Source organism: Copadichromis virginalis, linkage group LG7 (genome assembly GCF_057382275.1).
Source record: "Copadichromis virginalis isolate Kocher_CV1m ecotype Utaka linkage group LG7, C_Virginalis_male_GT1.1, whole genome shotgun sequence".
Lineage (NCBI taxonomy): Eukaryota > Metazoa > Chordata > Actinopteri > Cichliformes > Cichlidae > Copadichromis > Copadichromis virginalis.
The window spans coordinates 61,146,465-61,169,548 of NC_140624.1; the positions used below are offsets into that span (position 1 = coordinate 61,146,465).

Here is a 23,084-nt window from a genome sequence, read left to right on the forward strand (position 1 = left end):
AGGGAAATTCGCATTCCATTTCATTTTCATTACACTTGCCATGTCTTTATTCGAGTCTCGGAACAAAAGGCCAGGTTTATTAGAACCTCATTTCAGAAGCTTTCTGTGTCTAGAGACGTATTTATCAAACAGATCCAATAGACTGTAATGCCCAGTTTACATGTAATCAGTTAAGTGTGTCTAAGATTGGATGCAAACAACAGGAGGAATTTTAATGCGTTTGGTTGGTGGAACATTTTGCAGCATTTACTAAGAGGGAGGCAATCTGTGAGGGTCTGATTTTCTGGGAACGATTTCAGCCACAGCTTATGTAACGGACAGCTGTTCTCAGGTGGAGATTATTTATAATAATAGTACTTTAAAAGGGAATACTTTTCCAACATTTCCATCAACATCACATACAAAATGTCTGTTCTTTACTTTCTGAGCAGATCCTGTATTGAAGAAAACCGTGCATATGTAATCAGTACTTATCATTATTCATGAAGTCATACTGCACACATACTGATAGAGAGGCTCGTCATTTGACCAGCAGATTCTTCAAACCCTGAGCAAAGAAATTTGTTCTCCAAGGTAATAAAAAGCAAGGGTGAAGACAAGCATTCTGTTACGCAGGACTGCAGGTAGGGAACCTTCAAAACTCAAACACTTCGTTCCTCTTGGATTACACATTTGTTACATTTTCATATTAGACTAAACGTGTGTGCAAAGGTCCATGCAAGGTCCATGCATTCAGTGGGATCCCACCTCTTTATAAGGCCTCTATTCTACAGACTCTTTGCATGTCGGTTTTGCACTTTGTATTTTGCACGAATGAAAGAAAGAAGGTCTCTTGTTCAGCACAGTGTGCTGTCTCATCTATATACCGTATACAGTTAGAAGCAATCCTGTAAATCTAGTTGTGAATCTACAATGGTCTGACTCCACAGCAGTTTTTACGACTTCATTTTCAGATTAGTTTCCTCAGGAGCTTTTTGTTATTATGTTACAAAGACCCTCTTCTTCAGTATTAGATCGTAAATAACAGGCTTATCACTGATAATCACAACAGTAGGCCCTCTGCTTTTACACAAAGTGTTGATAAGTCTCCATCCTTCCATCCATCCATAATATTTTCACCTGTGAGCACCATGACTGCAGCAGGGGAAAAAGAATTTAAAAAAATGTGCTGAAATGAATGAAAAATGCTCAGTCAGGTTTTTCACTTAATCAAGTGCGCATGTTTTAACTGTTCCTGAAATGAGATCTAAGTATGCTCAGGGTGCTTTCAGCTATTGTGGTCACTCAAAACCTTTTTAATTTACTCAGGCCTAGGGATGGGTATCGAAAACCGGTTCTTGTTGAGAACCGGTTCCCACTGTTTCAATTCCTTGGAATTGTTTCCCATTTTTGCAAACGATTCCCTTATCGATTCCATTCGCCCCGAATGACGTCACCGCGTTGCGGAGCGTCATTTACCTGGCAGGAAACACGGCGCCTAAGCAGCTCAGACGCTCAAAAGTTTGATTATACTTTACGAGAACGGATGACAACAGGGCAACTTGCAATACTTGCAAAGTAGATATTTCATTTAAGAGAGGAAACACTACGAATATGCAAAAGCATTTGCTCACAAAACACATGATAACCTTAAATGAATGTCATGTTTTTAATTCCGCTCCGGACTCGTGAATCTCAACCCAGCAGCAGCGGTAACGTTTGCACGTCCTCTCCCGTTAATGCGGCAGGTAAATAATCAACTAACAGTGCATATTGTGTTAGCGTGTTCTGCCTTATTACAAAACCTGCCATTACTGTGCATTTAGGTGACCATGATGAGAGAGACAGACAGAGTCTGGCTGGCTCAGATGCTGGCAGTTCTCGCTGCAGTCTACCGTTAGCGTCTCCTTTCAGGCCAGGATAGACGAATGTCACCGAGCAGTGACTAAGTTTGTGGTAAAAGGCTGCCGCAGCAGATGCCCCCGATTTTCGGTAAGTGAATGTGTTTAATTGTAGGCAGGGACATTACTGGATATTCTTGTGTAATTGCTACTGAATAATTTATGTTATACTTTGTTATTGCTACAGAAGAATATTTATTTTATTATTTTACATTTACAATTTTTTTTCCTGGGGACCCTGTGACACCCATTGAAGAGCCGTAGGCTGGATCTCTTAAGATCTCACTGTTGGGTTTGTAAGGCCATGTTACTCCTAAATTTCTATCTTGTTCAAAGAGAAGATATAAAAGAAAGTTCTAAGCTATTCAACCTTAGTGTTCTCCTTTTTTAAAAAGAATTGATAAGAGAATCGATAAAGAATCGAATCGTTAAACAGAATCAAAAATGGAATCGGAATCGTGAAAATCTTATCAATACCCATCCCTACTCAGGCCTACAGTCAAAATGTGCATTTGTGTTTGCTTTTGTTTTGTTTTATTTTGCTTTATTATATTTTTGCTGTTTTTACTGTCTTAATACATCATAAACCTACACAGGTTTTTATGTTTTTATCTTCTGTGTTAAGCACATTGACTTTGCAGTTCAAATGCACTATTAAAATAAAATTGCCATTGCATTTTGTAATAGGCTAAACGTGTAGCTAAAGTCAGCTTCATTACTGTCATTTTAATCAGCACATCTAAGAAGTAATTGCGTCGTACTTGGATTGTATGCTGTGCATTAATCTTTACCGTTCTTTGGGCTCAACTCCATCTTTCAATGCAGTCAGACAGCCCAACACAACACTATTGTTATCCTGATAGTAGCATTCAAACTATTTCCAAGCTGCTGCTCTACACTGCATCAAAGTTGACTGCACAGCCACAATAGCATGTGACAAATTTACCATGACTTAACAAATAAGTAAAAAAAACAGTGGCAGTGCTGTGATTTTAAATTTACATTCTAAATTATCACTCGGAGGAAATTAGGTCATTTATATCTATGTCAGAGAGTTCATCCTGATAGCTGAGAAGAAGGCATCACTGTTACTGTGTTTTGTAATGAGGTCAATGCTTTTGTGAAGTGCAAGAGAAAAGTAGTTGTGGATGAAAGTTTCAATAAAGCACAGTACACGCCACAAGGTCACAAGTTAAAAATGAAACTCAGGATATCTTCTTTAGTAAACAAACTCCAGGTTTAGTTAAAGCATGTATGTTTTTGTAGGTTGATGTAAATGCAGCGTCCTCATTTGGCCATGATGATGTTTAACCGTCAGTTAAACTATGCACACTTTGAACTGAAGAACTGTTTCATTTCATTTTCAAAAAATGGTTTAATGTGTCTAAATGTTTGTGAACTGAATGTGAGTTTTCACATTTAAAAGAACTGACTGTGGGTGTACACAAACTCCACACAAATACTCGCACATGTTTGGAAGCTCTGACATGGTGAGATGAAGCATGCGCTGCATTACCACGAGGACTGCACTAGAGTGGTTTCCTAGCCTGTGTGTTAGCACAAACACCATTATCTCATAGGCAAAAATGTCCCAGCTGGACACTGTTTACTTTGCTTTGTAAAGCAGGCCACCAAACAGCCAAATGGATCCTGTTATACAAGGTGATTACCAGTAGCTATTTTTATGTTTAATTGCCTCGCAATGTTATACTGGAATCTATTTTTTAAAGACTGCAAAGTAAGTATGCCTTCATAAAATGTTTCTATTATTTTTCAAGTTTAATTTTCCTGTTTCTTACCTTTGCCTGTTACTTCTCTTTATAATTGCACATTGTTAAGCGTTTTAAAAGTGTTTCCTGGAGCTGCATTTAAATTTCAAATCAGGGCTCTAAAACTTCTCCCTCGCATGTGGATAGTCTCTTATATAATAACCTTTTTTTGTGTCAGTGGCCATGACAACGGGACAAGTTAGTCAGGGCCCTCGTGGCTACCTAGCAGCAAATTGAGAGCCATAAGTGGCTCGACTGCTGAGGGCAAGAGCGCATTTGTGATTATTACAAAGGTCACCCTTAAACACAGGAAGGCCCTGTGTTAAACCTCCTGAACTTGGGGTATATGTAAACACAAATGCACGAAACATATGCACTGACACACTTACTTTACTTACATACAGATGTATTTATTAAAGAATAGGTGGAAAAAGATAAGATTTACTGGACTGCCCTGGATCCTAGAGGTGCCTCTTCAAGACATTCAAAGAAGTCCAGTTGCTTTCTTTTCCAGGCTCCTAAAACCTGGAAAGGAAAGCAACTGGACTTCTTTGAATGTCCTGAGAACCTACACAGATATGTAACCAATTCAGGTTGTGTGGCTTTAATCACAGATGAAGCAGACTACTAAATGCAGGTAAAAGGGCCCAGATAGTGACGGTTCACCAAACCATCTTCAACCCCAACATGATGCTAAAATGAAAAATGGAATAAAGGACTAAAGGAAGAGGCAGACAAATATAGAAAGATGCAAAAGGTAGGTGGTGCTGGTTAGTTGAGTCACTACCTTGATTAAGACAACTCAACTAAATCCCAGTTGTCTCTCGACAACATAAAAGTGGCAGCACAAGAGTCTTTGTTTCGGTCTTTTAATTGTCCGCACCTTGTAACAAAGTCATAAAGGCCACGATGCCATGCTAAACCGGGACTGATAACATAGTAAATCTTGTACCTGCAAAATTCCTGTCAACATGTTGGCACGCTCATATATTTTTGCCCCCTAAGCACAGGTCACAGCCTTGTTTTATTAATTCATATTTTCACCATCTTCTTTCAGCTGCTTCCTGAATTATCTACCTCTTCTGTATGTCCTCCTTAATGACATCTATGAATCCAATCTGTTGTCTTCCTCTTTTCTCCTGACAGATTCAACTTCACCATCCATTTTATATTTTTCTATACCTTATCTTGATATCTCCAAACCATCTCAGCCTTTCTTCTTTATCTCAAGCAACTTACCCTGACCTGTCCTGCTGCTATACCTCATTTCTAAAACTGTCCACCCTGGATCACTGTCTACAAAGCTCTTCAGCTCTGTCACCTCCAGGTCTCACTACCGTCTTGTAAATCTTCCCTTTCGCTCTTGCTGCTTTCCTTCTGTCACAAACTGTCCTGCCTGCACTCTCTTCTTCACCTCTCTAGTGTACTGCCCATTGCTTTGGATGGTTGAGTGCAGGTTTTTAAGGTAAGTCATACTTTTGATATTTGTTTTTATTGAGTTCAACTTTTACATCAAAGGGCCTTTCCATTGCATCATCAACTGTATAACACTCTGAACTGTTGATCAATTTTGTCAAAATTTTTACAGCTCACAGGTACATGCAATAAATTAATGCATACATTACATGGGGCGCCTCTGTCAGTGCGCCCCAGCGTGGCTGTGGCTACAAGGTAGCTTGCCATCACCAGTGTATGAATGTGTGTGTGAATGGGTGGATGACTGGATGTGTAAAGCGCTTTGGGGTCCTTAGGGACTAGTAAAGCGCTATACAAATACAGGCCATTTACCATTTACATATTAAGTATTAATGTATAAGAATTTCAGAGACATGCTCAGCAGTCATTTTTACTGTTTACTCTTTAAATCTAAGGTCAACCCAGGGACTGAAGCGTTGTCAACACATGCCCGGTGATTGTAATTTATACTTTTAAACTGCATATTTACAGCTTTACACAATGACACAAATAAGTATACATATTCATGTCTCTGTTCATGCTTTTAGTGGTGCATCTGTACAGAACTTAATGGCTCTAACTGGCATAAATTGATTTTTGATATATAAATACACCACATGGAATAGATTTTTCCAGGGGTCATTTGCTGCTTGTTCTAGTGTAAATGTACTGTAACTTTATACCAAAGCCAGTTAAACCCCTCAGCCTGTTTTATAAGCAAGAATCAATGTAGCAAACGACACCATCTAAACAACAGACATATACGAGCACACCTTAGTGAAGGACGTTCTTATGTCTTTGGTTTATACGAGGGAAAATAGGAAAGGGAAAAGTAACTGTGACTACAATAAATCCACATTGCTATAAGAAAGATTGTTTTTGGCTTTTCAGGCATTCATACTTCTCACCCTGTTATCTCTACTTCACTGCAGGTATACATGTGTTGTTTGCGATATGCAATCTTAGCTGGAGTAGTGTGTGACAATGGTGTCAAATATTTGGGTTTCTGTAACGGAAGATGTTGTGATTTATGACTGAATCCGAATACGGCTTGTAAAGAAGATCGTTTTTTCTATGAGTCACTGATTGTTATCACAAACAAAATCCTACTGAATATGCTGCATGTGTCTTGCACTCCTGATATGCCTGCTATTGTCTCTGTGGGTGTTAGATGTTATAAGATAATGTATGACTCTATTTGTTCTTCTGGAGAATACTCGGTGCCCATAAATTATTCGGTTCCAGACAACAAAACACACACATTTTCTGGGAAATAATTCACAAGTTCACACCCATGAGAGAGACATACAGAGCAGGGCTATTTTTAGAGAGCTCTGGCCATGCATAAGCGCTGTCCACTAGTAATTGCATCATATAGGTATGTCATCAGGAACAGAGTAGTGCGGTGTAAGGACGGTATTGCAGCAGAAAGCGATGCTTGGCCCAAGGCTGTGTGCTGCAGTGTAGAGGACAACGTTAAAGTGTTTAGTCTACTCACTGCACTGGTGGTGCCATCTGTGTCTGTTAGCCTCTGGTGCAGGTCAAACCAGACCGTCTGCAAGGAGAAGCACAACAACAGCAGCAGCAACATGTCAATCTACAAGACCAACGACAGCAACTACTACTACTACTACTACAACTTGAAGCACACATTAGCAGCTCACAATGAGGATTTTCTGGACATGCTGCAGAGACAGGCACAGAAGGAGGACATGTATTTTACAGATTAAGATAGGGAACGAGGAGGAATTGGAGAGAATCACTGAGAGAAGCAGACATGAAAGATGTAAACATGGAAGACAGAAATCCCCAATCCTGTTGAACATCACGGGGAAGAAGATAGACGTGAAAGCATTTAGGGGAGTTGTTGTTTCTTCTTTTAAAAAGTTACTAACCTTCTAGTTCCTTAGTTACAAAGTCTTGCACGGTTCTTTTTCTTTTTTTTACATTTTACACATAAGGAAACAAAAGACGATCTCTCACTTCTAGCTCTCTGACACTAGACAGTCTCTAAAAAAAGCCTGAAAGCAGAGTTTAGTTTCTGACCAAACACTTTTAGGGACGTCCTGTGGCTTCCTGTGCCAGAGACTACTGAGCCTGAAATAGGACAAAAAAGGGTTACCAGTCAAAAAGTCAACACCCCCTGAGCAGTTGAATATTCAAGAAGAAGAAATGCAAACAAAGAGCAGAATGTGTTTTACAGTGTAGCGCTAGCAAGAACTGGTAATAATCCCCTAGGCCCTCAGCTATCTTTTAAAATTTCCACCTGAACGACATCCCCAACTGGAGCGACTATAAAGCCAAAATGAACATCCTTGAGCTCTATGGATGAGAGATACTTGGGAGAGCCTCAGTTCACACCAGCAAGCCAAAATATCTGTACAACTCGGGCAAAAAATAGTTTTTCGTTTAAATTTCTACCCAATCACGACTGTGAATCAGAAAATACATAACCTCGTAGCAATGAGCCAGTAAACTTTTTCTCATCCTGTGCATTTTACAAAGGCCAAAAAACAATCAGACCATACTTTAGATAATGGGCATTGCTCTTACGAGACAGCCATGCTTCAGGGGACGGGTTTAGCAAAAGGTCAATTAAGTGAAAGGCACGATTAAATTAAGTTCAAATATATCCTTCAGGCAAGACAGGAGCAAAGCCAGGTGGCACAATAGTATAGTGACTGTGTACAACGATGGCACAACATTGATTTTCAGTTTTCCCCTCCACTTTCACTGCCTGTGAGCAAGCGTTATATAAACCCGCTCTAATAAATCACAGTAAGCGCTGCAGGTGTCTGTCACCAAGGTGACTGATGACTAGCACTGTTTGAATAGTGTCTGTGGAGCTCCGAGGGCAACTGAGACTTTTACCAAACTCAGCAGGATCACGGCGTCCGGCACAGTGGGCAGGTGACACGCAGACACTCACACATACCAAATCCTAGGATGAATGATTTAAACCTAATGTGACACAGTATGGTCACAGCTGGACTGAAATGAAAGGTGCCGTGTGTTGTTGGCTGTTCAGTACATAAAAGACTCACTGCCTGCTATTTTCCTTACTGCACATGCTACACTGAAAGACATTTTTGTGAAACAGCTTTGTTTACCCATTGCTGTTTTCTTAAAAGTGCTTTACAAAGCAGCAGTACTAATGGCATGCATTCCATTAAACCTGCATTAACATTTGTTTTCAGCAATGCAAGCTCACTAACAAGCTCTTCTCACAATGCTAATGTGTTACTGCCTCACAAAAACGATATAGCTAACATGTTAGCATTCACTTGAGTTGTGAGTCTGCCTTAGCAAATTAAGGTCGAATATTCAGCCCTCTGTTTATCCTCACTAATGTTCTGTTTGAACTGCACTACATTTTGTCAGATAAGATTAGTTTAGGCATTTACAAATCAAATCAGCTGCTTTCTTTTACACCCTGCATCACTTGGAAGATGTTTCCAGTAAAAAACTGCCAAAACATGATCTAAAAAAGGTTTAAATAATATTAACTTTTTTATGTTCTTAAGAAAGATAGGAAAGATTCTCAATCAGCCAGGTAGGGAAATCCCAGGAAGTTTCGTCACTCATCCATCAGGTTTAGGTGACTGGAGGTTTCCTTAAAATTTGCATAGAGAGCAAAATTAGCACCACTGACCAACTGACCAGCTCTGTTTCGTGATCATTAGTATGCAAACTGTTATGACCATTGATCAGTGGCCATGAGAATCATTCATAGAGAGTTGGGGAATGGCAGCAACCACAGCATTGTAAGATGGCGAAAGATATGAAACCTGCAGTTAGCTGAGACTGAAGAAGTCATCTTTGAGGAGTGAAGAAAAGTTTCTCCAACTGATTCCATCAGCTCAGTTGTCTGCTTGGGCTTCTATTGGTCATTTGCATGCCGTTGCTTCTATCAGGGAAACAGGAGAGGGTAAATTCTGACATACTTTCTTATTGGCGAAGTCTTGCAGTAATGCATCTGAGATAGTTCAATAATAGATTCATATTTTGTAATATATCTATATTTTTGCTAAAGCACTTTCTGGATGGATGCAAAATGCATTTTGTTGCCTTGTACTTGTGACATGTGCAATGATAATAAAGTTAAATTCCATTCTATTCTATTCTAAATCTTGTCCCAGATGAACACCGATAAGCCTTCACTCATGCATGTGATCCTTTGTTGCTACAAAACTACTGATCTTCAAGTTGGATAGGAAAAACACAAAAGTACAAATTTTAAGCTAAATGCATTTCCCCAAAATATACTTAAGATAAGATATAATTACCTTTATGTTTTAGTACGCAGGGGAAATCAAGATTCAGAGTATATATTTGATTGTAATTGAAACAAAGTTGTTTTAGTGGAAATATTGTAAACAGATTCACTGTCTTAATTAGCAAAATGTTTGCAGCACTGGTTACCTTTTACATGTCTTGCAGTTAATGAGCAATGTCAACTGACATCTAGAGTCACGTTTGTGTTAAGTCAGGGTATGATTTCCATTCTTTTCTTTGCCCATATTGCACACAGTCAAAGAAAATTTGGTTATCTGTGGTATATATATGTTCACATATATATGGTATATATGTGGACAACCACACCTTTTAGTCTTTCAATTCAGGTGATTTCAGTCCTGTTGTTACAGGTGTAAATAAATCAAGCACCTAGCTATGCAGTTTGACTTTACAAACATTTATGAAAAATTGAGTTGTCGTAAAAAGGTCGCTGAATTTGAGTGTGGTATTGTATTAGGATGAAGAAATTTCATCCTTCCCATATATTCCACGGTCAACTGCAAGTTGTACTAATGCATTTCGGAACGCCAACAACTCAAGTAAAATTCCAGAGTGGGATCACAGAGTGCATAGGAGCTTCATGGCATTGGTGTCCTTGTCTGTGCAGCTCCTGCAGGTGTAAGCCGTAATTGGTCCAGTACTTTTATCCACATAGTGTATATGTCTGCATCTCAACATGCAAACTGAATGCGATGTGTCCCAAATGTGGAAAATTTTGAAGATGTTAAAAATTTTGACGATGTTGCAGATTATAAGACAGAACTGTAATAGTTTACTATTTTTTCACATTCAACTTGACAGTAATTTTAAAAAATAGTTAAAAAGTGAGCATAAGCATTGCCAGTTATGTGGCTATAATCAAGTTATCAAACACAACATCACATACTTTTGCTGATAAAAGGAGAGATTGCATATGAGCCTCTACAATGAAAGCTCATTATCCTAAGAGGGATGTTTTCAAGGGAAGCAAAATTTCCTGGTCTGTGGTGCACGGAGACTAATAAATGATGATATTTTGTAAGTAAGGAAAAAGGATGACAGTAGGAGAATGTGAAACTAAGACTGAGCAACAGAGGCTCCATGATTTTGCCACTTTAAGGAGGGTTTGTAGGTAACAGGATTTCCTGTGATATCCAGGCAAAGGGGCCAAAGTAAGACACTATTTTCATCTCACCATGTACAGCATCACTCAGTGTGTAGCTGGCTTATTATTCATTGAGTAAACAATTCATGATTCACTCCGACGCAGTGTGATAATATCTTCTCCTTCCAGACACCTGCACAGTCTTAATACTAAAACTTGTGCAGGTAATACTCAACAAAACAGAGAGGCAAAGACACATTTAAGACACCTCCACAAAGCTTTTGTTTTGATCCAGTATGATTTCTGCAGTATTCTGTACAGCCCTCTGTAAATTTAATCCAGCAGAAAATGCCTATTCATGTGCTTTTCTATAGCTCTCATTATTCTGAAAGCTCATTTTCCAACAGAAAAGTTTGGTGACCTATTTTCTTTTTCACGTGCAGCGGATTTTTGCTGTTCCCTGTTGTTGGTCCAAGTGTAATTATACGAGTAATTTGTCTTCTTTTCTATTCTGAAATCAAAATTTTATCAAGGTGGAAAATTGATTTCAGCAAAACCTCCAAAATAAAAGGCATCACACTGAATTGAAAACAGATACGCAAATTATTTTAGATTTCTAAGTAAATGAAATTTACGCAGTACTAGTATTGCTTGGAAACTTCTAGTTACTTCTAGTTACCCCAATTTGTGATCATTTCAGATCTCATTTGTCATCCTAATCATGCGACATCCAACACCAGTGAAGAAAGGATAAAGAAAAGAGAGAGAAGAGCAAAGATGTACCAAAAACACTGAACAAAGACAGCGGTGCCACATCTGCTGTCTGGAAGTCTTTGGCTGTTATCTTCTAGCATTAATGTGGCATTATGTCCACCTGTTAAGTAGAGACTCTGAGGCCTTGTCCCAGTGTTTAAGTTTTGTTCACAGAGCCTTCAGTCGATTATTTATTATTTTTCGTGTGTGGTTTTATTTAATTTATGTTTTATTTCTTTTGCATGGTGACACTAAAGTGTTTTATATTTGATAGTAAAACTGACCACTATGAATATAATGCATAAAAATAATGCAACATACCATTAAACCGCCTGAATCTTATAAAATTCCATGTTATACTGTCCAGCACACCATGTACAGATTGTGCAGAGACAAACATAAAAGTCAGATGTGTGGCTTTACAGAGGTTTGTATTTCTTGACCTGAAGCAAAACACTTCAGGTTTTCTTATCACAGACAGTTTTCCTATCAGAGAGCCTCAGAGAAGGATCAAGGCAGAAGCTTTTACCCCTTCTTGAGCCTGAGCTACATGTCAGTAGACTGCAGCTTTATAATTCCTGTGCATTTCTGAGTAGAATGGTCTTTAGTAAAAAATGTAAAATGTAAAAAAGAAACTTGTCTGTTTGTAGTAGTCGACATTGGAAAGATTTTCTTTGTGCCACAGACTTCTGGAAAGTAGACTAATTGAGTCTCTGGAGGATTTATGGTTGCAGGTGATTATTGAACAGTTCTTTGGTAAGAAACATTTCAGCCATTGCTGCCAAAACTGAGTAAATAGTTGGACGTATATTAAATTAGAGTAAGAGGTTAAAGGCTTCAGGTTGTTTCTAAAGCGGTATTATGAGTGATGATGTAACTCTGCTCACACGAGCATTTTGTTTCCTTCTTCCAATCCTTTTTTCCTAATGTGATTCCCCTCTATCCTTCCTCATCTTGCTACTCCTCCTCCCCCACAGCGGTGCATAGTCTTTAGGTATTCTTTAGCTCTTTCTGCTGTAGTCGCTCACTCTCCTAAAGACAGCTGAGTCTGCTGGGGCTCCATTAGCTGCAACATGTTCAGTACTGAATAAGATGCAGGCAATGCAGAGGAACGGAGGGACAAAGACAGCGAGGGGGGGGGAGCGAAGGCAAATGAAAGATGCAAGAATGACAGAAGGGAGGAAGGAAGATGATGAAGAGGCATCTTTGACTAGAGAGTTGCCACACTTTAGAAGAAGTGAAGAAAAAATATGCACTGTGATAGTTTCTTACTTTCTTCAATTTCTTTCACTTGATGTAAATCAGCTACTCACTCCCCACTCCCACCTGCTTATTAGCCCCCACTGACTATCATTCCCCCCCCCTCCTGCAACACTTTCCTCTCTTTTGTCCTCCGCCGACCTTCAGCGTGCTGCTCTGGTGTACGCAATTTGGCCAATGTAACATATCAAACTAACAAATCCTCCATATGCTGACAAGCTTGGTCAGAGAAAAAGTTATAATGAGGACAGAGATCACTGACTTTCAGTCGTTTGTGTCTGATAGAAGAGCTCTAGTGTCGAAAGGATGACTGGTGCTTTAAAAGAACTGACAGCAGTGCAGCTCAATTCTCACAGTCTGTTCATCTGTTTTAAGGTTGAACTCAGTTCTTATCAGAGGTTGTGTTATTCACTCTGTAAAGAAGGCCTTAAAACAAAGTATTTCCTGTATGTACAGTTTGATTCTTTATTTCACTGAAATTAGATCAGAACTTTCTAAACATTCACAATCAGAAAACCGTACTAATCACAGAGGAAAGTATGTGGCCAAAGTTGCTCCCAGAGTTACAAAATCGAACAAAAATCTAACAAATAGCTCTAGTTATAAATATCCCAGTGTATTACACAAATTAAATATATATGGTTGACAATTCAATCTATATTGATGAATATTCATATGAAAAAAAATCCACCTGGTCTTGTTTAAAGATCAGATAAATAAAATCAGAGGTACTGATGCGATAAAGCTGAGGATGAATGTCTGTATTAATCACTTTGTGGGTTAGTGATAAAGTCTGAGAGAAAGAGGTAAAACTTACTTTCCTAAAGTAAAGCTTTGAATATTAGGCTTTAGGGAAGCTGATGCTGGATTTGCATTGCCAGCAAAACCCCAAGAAAGACCATAAAGATCCGTATATAGACTTAAAGTGGCTCTAAACCCATAGGAGAGGTTATGAGATGATAAACTGAACTCTTATAGAATGTTTACAATTATTTAAATCATACAGGTTTCATGTCAGAAATATGTAACAATTGGCTAATTTACATTAAAGCTTCAAAAATCCAAGATAAGCCACTGGAAGCTAAAACAAAAGGTTGGGTGCTTTTTAAGGAGGTGATGTAGTTTAAACTTTGTAAACTGAAAGAACTGAATTGAAATAACAATAGAGCACCAAAGGGAGGAGGAGAATCCCAATGGAAGATGCAGACAGCGATGCATTTTTTACTGAGCAGTGCAGGCAGCTGAGGTCTGGTTTAGTGGATGTGTGTGAAGTGTGCCAGGTTCACAGATATGTGCTCACATTACTGCACACACTGCTTTTATTTTATAGCTTCAGATCTATGAAATACCATAAAATGCAGAAATTAACATGCCAGATGTAATAACCATCCATCCATTTTCTTCATCTCAGCCGAAGTTGGGTTGGATTGGCAGCAGGCTAAACAGGGTATTCCTGACATACTTCTCCCCAGCAACATTTTCCACTTACTCTGGGGGTAACCTGAGGCATTCCCTGTCCAGATAAGATATACTATTTCTCTAGTGGATTCTGGGTCTACCCTAGGGTCTCCCCCCAGTTGGGCATGCCCAGAAAACCTCAGAAAGGAGATTCCCAGGAGGAATCCTGATCAGATGCCTACTCTATCCGATTAAAGCAGTAGCTCTACTCTGAGCTCCCTCTGAATGTCCAAACTCCTCACCTTATCTCTGAGGCTGAGCCAAGCCACCCATTAGAGAAAAGTCACTTCAGCTGCTTGCACTCACATCATTGGGGATTTCTTTCTTAGTTATTAAAACATATTAATGTGGGTGTGTCTGTGTTCCTCACCTTATTCTCCAGTCGTCCGATGAGTTCAGCTAGACGGTTGATCTGCGCCTCCAGACCTTCTTTCCTCACCTCCACTGCACCTGCAGCACACAGATGTACAGATTCAGAATCTAAAGACACTGAATTAAGTAATAATATATCAAAAATATTTGCATCATTTTCTTTGCGGTTTGCGATCAGATATGGTGCATCTAGTAACATTCATTCAAATGCATCTTATGCGTAATGAAATCAGTGCACTGTCGGCCTATTTCTTTTATAGCTACAGTATCACACCATATCAGTTACATATGGTGTGAACTCATTTACAGTATGCTCAGTAATGTAATAGTGTTTTAGAGCAGAGGAGGTGTCAGGGATATATCGTACTGTGATTTCTGATCTTCTTGTACAGAAAAAGTCTCGGGGCCTTTGCTGATATTTTTCACAATTATTTCAGATCATTAAAGAAATTTTAATATTGGACATAAAACAGCTATCCAAACCTATGTGGCTCTGTGTGAAAAAAGCAATTGCCCCCTAAGCTAATAACTGGTTGTGCAACTATTGGCAACAGGAACTGCAATCAAGATAACTGGTAATGAATCTTTCACATTGCTCTGGGGTAATTGTTTTAATTCAGCAACATTTGAGGGTTTCTGAGCACGAACAACCCTTTTTAAGGTCATGCCATAGCATCCTAATGTGATCTGAGTCTGGATGTTGATTAGGCCACTTCAAAATCTTAAATTATTATTATTTTTTAGCTGTTCAGACGTGACTTGCTTGTTTGTTTCTCATCACTGACCTTCTGCATAACTCAAGTGTGCTTGATAGTGATGTGCAGATCGATCCTGAAATATCGATTCCTCCGATACCAATCATTGATGTTCTAGAATCGATTCTCACATAAAAATATCGATATTTTAGTAATTTAGAGTAAATTTGTAGTTTGTTATTAACAGGAACACAGTGGAAAGAAACTATAACATTCGGATTGTCTACATTCAAAGGAACTATTTCCTCTTCCGCCTTTCATAGTCATGTGCGAAATACGGCTGTATAAATGTCTCGTAGCCCCTTGGCGTGCGCACTCACAACAATGGCTGAGCGTAATCGGAGTCATGTGCGGTCTGATTTTACCTACACAAACAGCTGAGACGTGGTTTGCGATACGTGTGGCAAAAAAGTGCTCCAAGAGTGAGGTGTTGTGGCCATACTAGGGCTGTTGGGGGGGGGAATACATTTTACAGGGTTTTTTTATTGGATAAAATACGTTAAATGTCACCGTTATTATTGGCCGGCCCGGAAACAGCAGGGGTGTCCAAATTCAGAGGCTGGTTCCACCTGAGGACCCGGCCTTCGCGGTCTAAAGAAAGCCGGGTAGTACGTCACGAGTTCCCTCGGTGGAGTGAAACTCTGCTGTCTGCTCCTTGCTATCTAAAATATAACCGGGCACTGATGTAAAACTCTTCTGTTTAATCATTTTCTGTTTGACGTTTATTCAGCTGTGTGAAAACCCCGGAGTAACCCTCCGGAGGGATTAATAAAGTTACCTTTAATTTAATCTAATCGAATAACTTTAATCTCAGCCAAACCGATTTACTTACGAACAAATAAAACACTGAAAAAGCCAAACAATAACATTTTTAAGTTATCAAAGTGACTTATATATCATGTTTAACCCGAATAGTGAAAGACCGCAGGGGTTTGAAGACGATGTGTCAGTCGGCTCAGATATTTGAAGTTTACACAGCTACATTCTTACCTGAAAATATATTAAAAGTTTTTTTGCAACCCAGAAAGAGAAATAAGAGCAATATTAAAACTAAGTAGCTGCCACCATTGTTGGAAACTGGAATTGGCTGGGCCGCGCTATGAATTCTGCGAAATGGTTTTTCAATTTTATTGTCTGGGTGGAAAATCGGGAGAAATTCAGGAGACTGGTGGCTCCGGGAGATTTTCGGGAGAAATTCGGGAAAAATCGGGAGGGTTGGCATGTATGGTTGTGGCAACATCACTAACCTTGTCAAACACCTCAGAGTAAATCATATCACAGAATATGACGAGCGTATGTTGAGATGAACTGAAGAGGAGGACAGGGACAGGTGCTGCTAGTGCGAGACAGACGTCTCTCACGGAGTCCTTTAGTGCTGCAGCCAGGCAACATGCTCAAATAGCACACAACTTCAGTTTTTTTTATTTCTATGTGATGAACTCTGCATTATTAAGTGATAAGAACAAGTAATCTGATGTCCTGTAATCATTATGATGCTATAATTTGAGATACAATAAACAAAATAAGGTTTTGTACAAAGTATCGTATCGGATCAGTATCGTTGATACCACCCTGAATATTACTTGGTATCGGATCGGAAAGAAAATCAGTGGTATTGCACATCACTAGTGCTTGAGCAAAAACTATTTTACTTGAAGATCATCGAGATTTTTTTTGGCAACGAGCCTTTGTGTTCTTTCGGTCAATGGTGAGTTTCACAAATACTGGGTCTGCAACCCAGTATTTGTGTTTCAGGTCCTGGATTAATATTCTTTGATTTAGTGTTATCGTGTTCCCCCTAGTCGTCTCCACGTGTTATACGCTTCGTTTCTAGTCTTTAGATTTCTGTCACGGTGCCTTCCCTGTGTTCTACATTTAGTTACTCTTGTCTCAATGGTTCATGGTCTCTCTGTTCCCCTAGTCAGTCATGTCTCCATGTCACAGTGTCAAGTCTGTGTCTTTGTGACGGTCTCATGTTTCCTGTTTTATTTTGATAGTTCCTTTTCCCGTGTTCAGTGTATTCAGTTTTGCTTCCTCTTTGTCTCATTATGTTTGATTAGTCCCAGCTGTGTTTCTCTCCTGTTTCCCATTCTCTTGTTACTCCCTTGTATATTGAGGCCTGTGTTTTCTTCTGTCTGTTGTTGTGTCATGCACCCTCTCTATGTGTGTTTCCTTCATGATCCCGGTATTTCCTAGTTCTCTGTTCACAGTTTAGTTCCCCATTTTCTTAGTTTCTTAGGTTTTTGGTTTGAGTTTCATGTTTCATGTTTCTAGTTTCTTGTTTTTGGTTTTGTTTTCTGTATTAGTGTAAGAGTTTTTTCCAGCAATAAAGCTGCCGTTTTGAGTTTACTTCCCGTGTACGAGTCCTGCATTTGGGTCCTACATCCTGCCTGCAACACAGCAAACCATGACAGTGTTGTTTTTTGAGCTCATTTGGCTTTAAGTGATTTTTGACTCAATCAGTCTGGCAGCAATCAGACCTGGGAGTGGCTAATAATAATAACTGGACTCAGCTTTCCAGAAAACTTGATTCATCAAAGTTAATGTATAATTAAACAATTACTTTTTTCACACAGATCCAAGCAGGTTTGAATTGCTTTCCCCCTCATTTAAAAACAGCATTTCATATTTACTCGTCCAATGTTAAAATTTGTTTAATGATCTTAAACATTTGAATCTACCAAATATGTAAAAAACTAAGGAATCAGGAAGGGGGCAAAAACTTTTTCATGACACTGTGCGTATGTCAAACAGTAGTAAGTACAAAAAAGAAAAAAGCCCAGCTTCACAGAGCAAGTACTGTACAGTACACAGAATCATACTACCCTATGCTACACCGTGTGCTCTTCCTTTCACATCTCTCACTTTTCACTTTCACTGTGAATGAATATTTCATATAATCTGAGAGTTTCAAAAAGGCTGATAAATAAGCAATTATATCTGTTTATCGGAAGGAACTTGGCCTGTTCAAAGACAGTAAAGAAATGGGAAGCTGGCTCCTTTGAGGGGCTCTGTTTAATTGGCTCTTATTCCAGTGTGACTTTAAGATGCCCAGCCACACAAGGTTCCACCAAATTAGCTTTGGCTTTAAGATAATATTTCTCTTTGTGTGCAAAATATTCACTCCTCAGCAAGAAAGCCCGACACTGGGGTAGAAGAGCATATCCATCATTTGTTTTGATACTTGCTCATTATCAGTGACTGCAGTATTTTTTAATGACACCATACCTAACCCTTTGTGCATTAGTTTCAATTAATGCACAAAACTTAAGTCATTTACCAAATCAAATATGAATACAAAATATTATATTTTATTAAAGGGTTCCAAAGCAACCCACTGGGTGATGCCATACTTCAATGCATCCATCTTTATATGAAACAGTAAAGACCTGTTAATCTGGGTGTCAGATCAGAAGATTTTACTATTACTTTATTAAGTTTTATAAGAATTTGAAAAAAAATTCTTCCTGTCATTCTTTAACTCTTCATGCCATAATTTTGTTAAACCTCTTGAATAAAAGCTGAAAGTCTGCACAAAAGTTGTATGCGTGTCCAAATACTTATGCACCTTACTGTATATTTGTTGTTTTCCACATTATTTGCATTGTGTCTTTTACATGCATGAATTTTTATGTCCCTATCTCTGTTTGAGTTCCAGCATGTAATTTCTTCCTCTGTGCTATAAAACAACCCAGCATGTCCTATCACTTCTGACCCAGTGGAGCGTGCATGATAGTCACAGTGTTGAGCTTTTCCTCTTCGCTGTGATGTGCTTATGTGTGTATGGCAATTATGTATCCCAGAGCCATTGCTTATGTTTGCAGTGTTGTAAGGTTAAAATGGTTAACATAAGATCTTTTATAGTTAAATGTGCAGAGAGAAACTGGACTATTCCTTTTTTTTCTCAGTATCTCCATTGAGGATGACTGCTTATTTATGTGTATTCATATGATCTGAAATCAGAGAACGAATGCTGGGGGAAAAAATTGTTTCCTTCTCATTTAACCCACTTTTGCCAAATACACCACCTCCCTCAGTTCATTCCTACTCTTAACCACTATCTTCTTCCTTCCCTGATTCCTCCTACTCCTCCCCCTCACTGCTGGCCTCTTTCATCCCCTGATGGCCCCCTCACTGCTAATTGGAGAGCGAGCTGTCCACTCTTCATTAAAAGATTTAACAGCCAGTCAATTAGGAGCTACCTCCCTCCACCCTAAACACACACACACACACGCACGCACGCACGCACGCACGCACGCACGCACGCACGCACGCACACACACACACACACACACACACACACACACACACACACACACACACCAACTAAACCATAGTCTGTAGCCATGGAGACAGTTGGAGATAAAAGCCCAGTGGTCATTTTGATGGACTTAGAAAATAAGTGGCCAGCTCAATTATAGATGTGTGTGAGGAATTACAACCTTCAAATTTTGGAACAGGGTGGGGTGAGGTGGGGGGTCTCTATTGACTTTCTACTCAATTAAACCGGATTTGAGTTAGTCCACATTCGCCCAATTTAACTTTCTATTCTGTGCCACAGCGAGTGTGAAGAGAGAGTGCATATGAATCACAGAAAATTGCCATTATGTCTGAGTAGATGAACTTAAAATGTTTTTGTGTGTGTGTGTGTGTGTGTGTGTGTGTGTGTGTGTGTGTGTGTGTGTGTGTGTGCATCATTCTAAAGAAATCCACCTGTGAACATCCATGGTTTAGACATCGTGGTCATGGACATGTACAAACTCCTGAGTGTTCAGCTGGTCAGATAAAACTCAAGCTCTGTACAGAAAAGAGCCAAAGTCAGCACCATCTCCTGGGCTGGCTGATGGAGGCTCTTTAGTGGTGTGCAGGACATTAGTGAGGGCCTTTTATAACATGGTGATGGCTTCTGCAATCTTTTATGCATTTGCCTACCGGGGAGGTGACAGCATGAAGAGGGACAGGTAACAGCTTAATAGACTGGTTAAGAGGGCCAGTTCTGTCCTGGTCAGTGCTCTAGGCCTCATAGAGGGGGTGGGTGAGAAGAGGATGTTAGCCAAGCGAATGTCCATGATGGGCAACACCCGCCCTCCCCTGCATGAGACTGTGGAAACCATGAGCACTCTAATTCACTTTTTCTTCCTGACCCTGGTGCTACTGTAGCACCTGCATTTCCCCAGTGTGGGATTAATAAAGTCTATATCTATTTCTTGTGACTTCTTTTCTTTACAAGAAGCCATAGAAAGCACCCTATACTTATCTTTCATCTTTCACAAGTTCCTATTGTGTTCTATAAGGAACACAGGTAAACTCAACAACTCATGTTGTTGCATGTTGACTGTGTAAGCTTGTGTAGTTCCATAGTCACAGATGAATTCTGAATGCACTGCTTTGCCTAAAACAAATGAGAGATTCAAGTTTACTTAAAAGCAACAAAAAATATGAAAGAGCAACACAAAGACAGGCTGTAAACACAGTGGGGTCAAAGTAATCAGTTTCCATATGTGGGTCAGCTTTGTCATATTAAATAGTATTTTATTAAAATTACATAATACCTACTCCTTCATAGGGTGAGCTGTTAGGAATGCCACACAGAAAATGAGAAAACTGGACTGAATAAAGGCAAACTTTGTCCAAATGTGTCCAGTGTGCCAACATTTAGTATATCTACATAAAAAAAGAACTGAGGGCTCTTCTTCTGCCCTCCTCACACTGGCTCACTCGCCATCTTCCATCCACTCAAAGACCGTTTCCATCGTTATCAGTGCTGGACATATTTTCAAGTATGAATTCCATCTTCCCAGTGGTTTGGAACAATCGATATTTAATGCTTATCGTACCATAATAGTCAACAGTGCGTAATACTTCTACTACAATTACTGTGACAGTAAAAAACTAAGGAAATTATGGCATCAGATGCAATCAGTGTGAAAATGAAACAGCCAAGTCCATTTAGATTAGCAAAAACACACGTAGTTATGAAAAATTGTGGTATCATTTTTTATATAGACAAAGAGAAAAAAGATACAGTAGCTTACCTGAAACTACATTATCAGTAAACGCAACTATACTACTTTGGCTACATGGAAATACTGCAACCACCGTCCACCATTCACTAATCTCTCTGTGTGGTTGAGCAAAAATATTGCAGTATTATTGAGAATTTACAGTAATTTTGTCTTTACAGAGTCTTAAATGATTTATAAAGTTAAACTGGTCCCTTTTTTTGTTGTGGGAAAGTTCACACTGCAGAAACATCATCCAAACGTAAAAACTGATTTTCCTGATAGGGAAAGCTCAAATGCAAAATCTCGCTGGAATCTAAACTCCCTGTAAGAGCTGCAGGGCATGATGAAGGGTCACTTAAGACTTGCAGCAAAATCTCTGTGCAAGGGCAGAATCTATGTTTTCCTCAAGCTAAGACACGCTCTTACAGTGAATAGCCGTATGTGATGCAGACACACAAAGACACACTTGATTCTGAGTGTGCCTGAAAAAGCACTGAACAATAAACTGCAGTTCATTTGCAATTAACTCTCTTCACTAAAGTGGCGGTGCACTTAGAGCAGAAAATGCACTGAAGCACTGCAGCAGCTACAACATAGCATGAGCTGCTTAACTTTAAGTTGGAGGATATATTTAGCTCCTCATTCTCCTCTCCGTCTTACTCCTTTTCTCAGTCTTTATTTTTTGTTCCACTCATCTCCCACTCACTACTTTTTATTTCCTTTCTGCTTCCCCTGCCTGCCTGTCATTTAGCAATGACTCTCAGACCAGTTCTGTGGGATTGTGTCATTATAGAAGTGCTATTACGGCAATAAAAAGAGCCACAAAACAACTTTACTATGACTATGGGAAAACCACTGAGAACATAATTTCTCTAATTTTATTTACTGTTCAAAGGTTTTTTTCCCCCAACACTTGATAATAAACACCCTACGTATGGATACAGGAGAGAGGGAGATCATTGATACAGTGAAGTAACGACAATACAACTTTCAGGTCTGTTAACAAATGGCACCGGCTGTTTATATTTACAAGCTGCCGATTTTAACGCACTGAATGTCAGGGAAGAAGGAGAAGGAGAAGAAGGAATTATGGCCACTCTGGCACCCATATACAGGTGGAGGAGAAAGGAGTTGGGAGTCATTAATCAATCGCCTTGTCCTGACTGAAGACAAAGCACTGCTGACATCAAGGACCTAAGCTGTCAGTGCTGCTTTGCAGCCCACAGCACAGAAGAAAAGGTGGATGTGGGGGAGAAAAGTGAGAAAATAGGAAAAGCGATGGCGTGATGAGGTAGATGAAAGACTGAAAAGGAGTATGAAAGGGTATACTTTATACCTTTGCCTTGGTTTAGGAGTCAGGATCTATCCAACAAGTAAATATTAAAAGGGGACAGGGTATACTGATGTACAAGCATGTTCACATGCACTTGAACACTGACAAAATTTTAGTTTCCGAAAACATATTCGAGTTACAATATAATTATTAGAGATGGCACGATACCACTTTTTTATGTCTGATACCGATACCGATATCATAAATTTGGATATCTGCCGATACCGATATGAATCCGATATAGTGTTTTTTAATCAACAAAACTGTTTTTTTAAAATATCTTGCTGCATTTTGTATAAGTTCATACTTAAGTTTAAAACAACAACTACACTAAAGCTTTTCTGTTATACCTATATGCAAAAAAAAATATTTCATAGTTCAGCAATACTGATCAATCTAATAAACTTAAACCTACACCATCCTCCCTATTCTGGTATTTTAAAGAGTACTTAGCGTAAATATTAAGCAACCTAACTAATAGGGTTCCAACTCCCAGCAACAACAAAAATAAATAAATAAAAAATAGGGAACCACCCCTCACGCTCCACCTCATGATGCTTAATCGACGTAATCAACCTTAATTTGATGCAGTGTGAAAAAAAATGCACAGAAATCAATTATTTTTCAAGAAATATTAAATAGATTCAACATCTTTCTTCAACAA

At 39.1% G+C, this 23,084-nt stretch overlaps 1 protein-coding gene across 2 annotated transcripts in view; it reads right to left on the reverse strand.

Annotated features, from left to right (window-relative positions):
* necab2 (N-terminal EF-hand calcium binding protein 2) overlaps window positions 1–23,084 on the reverse strand; it is a 153,956-nt gene that overhangs the window by 40,721 nt on the left and 90,151 nt on the right. Inside the window, exons 8-9 of one of the 2 annotated variants that reach the window (XM_085464584.1) lie at window positions 14,326–14,405; window positions 6,603–6,659 (exon numbers count right to left, since the gene is read on the reverse strand). In XM_085464584.1, the coding sequence (XP_085320710.1) occupies window positions 6,603–6,659; window positions 14,326–14,405 (137 nt within the window). The remainder of the gene's footprint in view (window positions 1–6,602; window positions 6,660–14,325; window positions 14,406–23,084) is intronic. The other variant, XM_085464585.1, reaches the window with a different exon arrangement.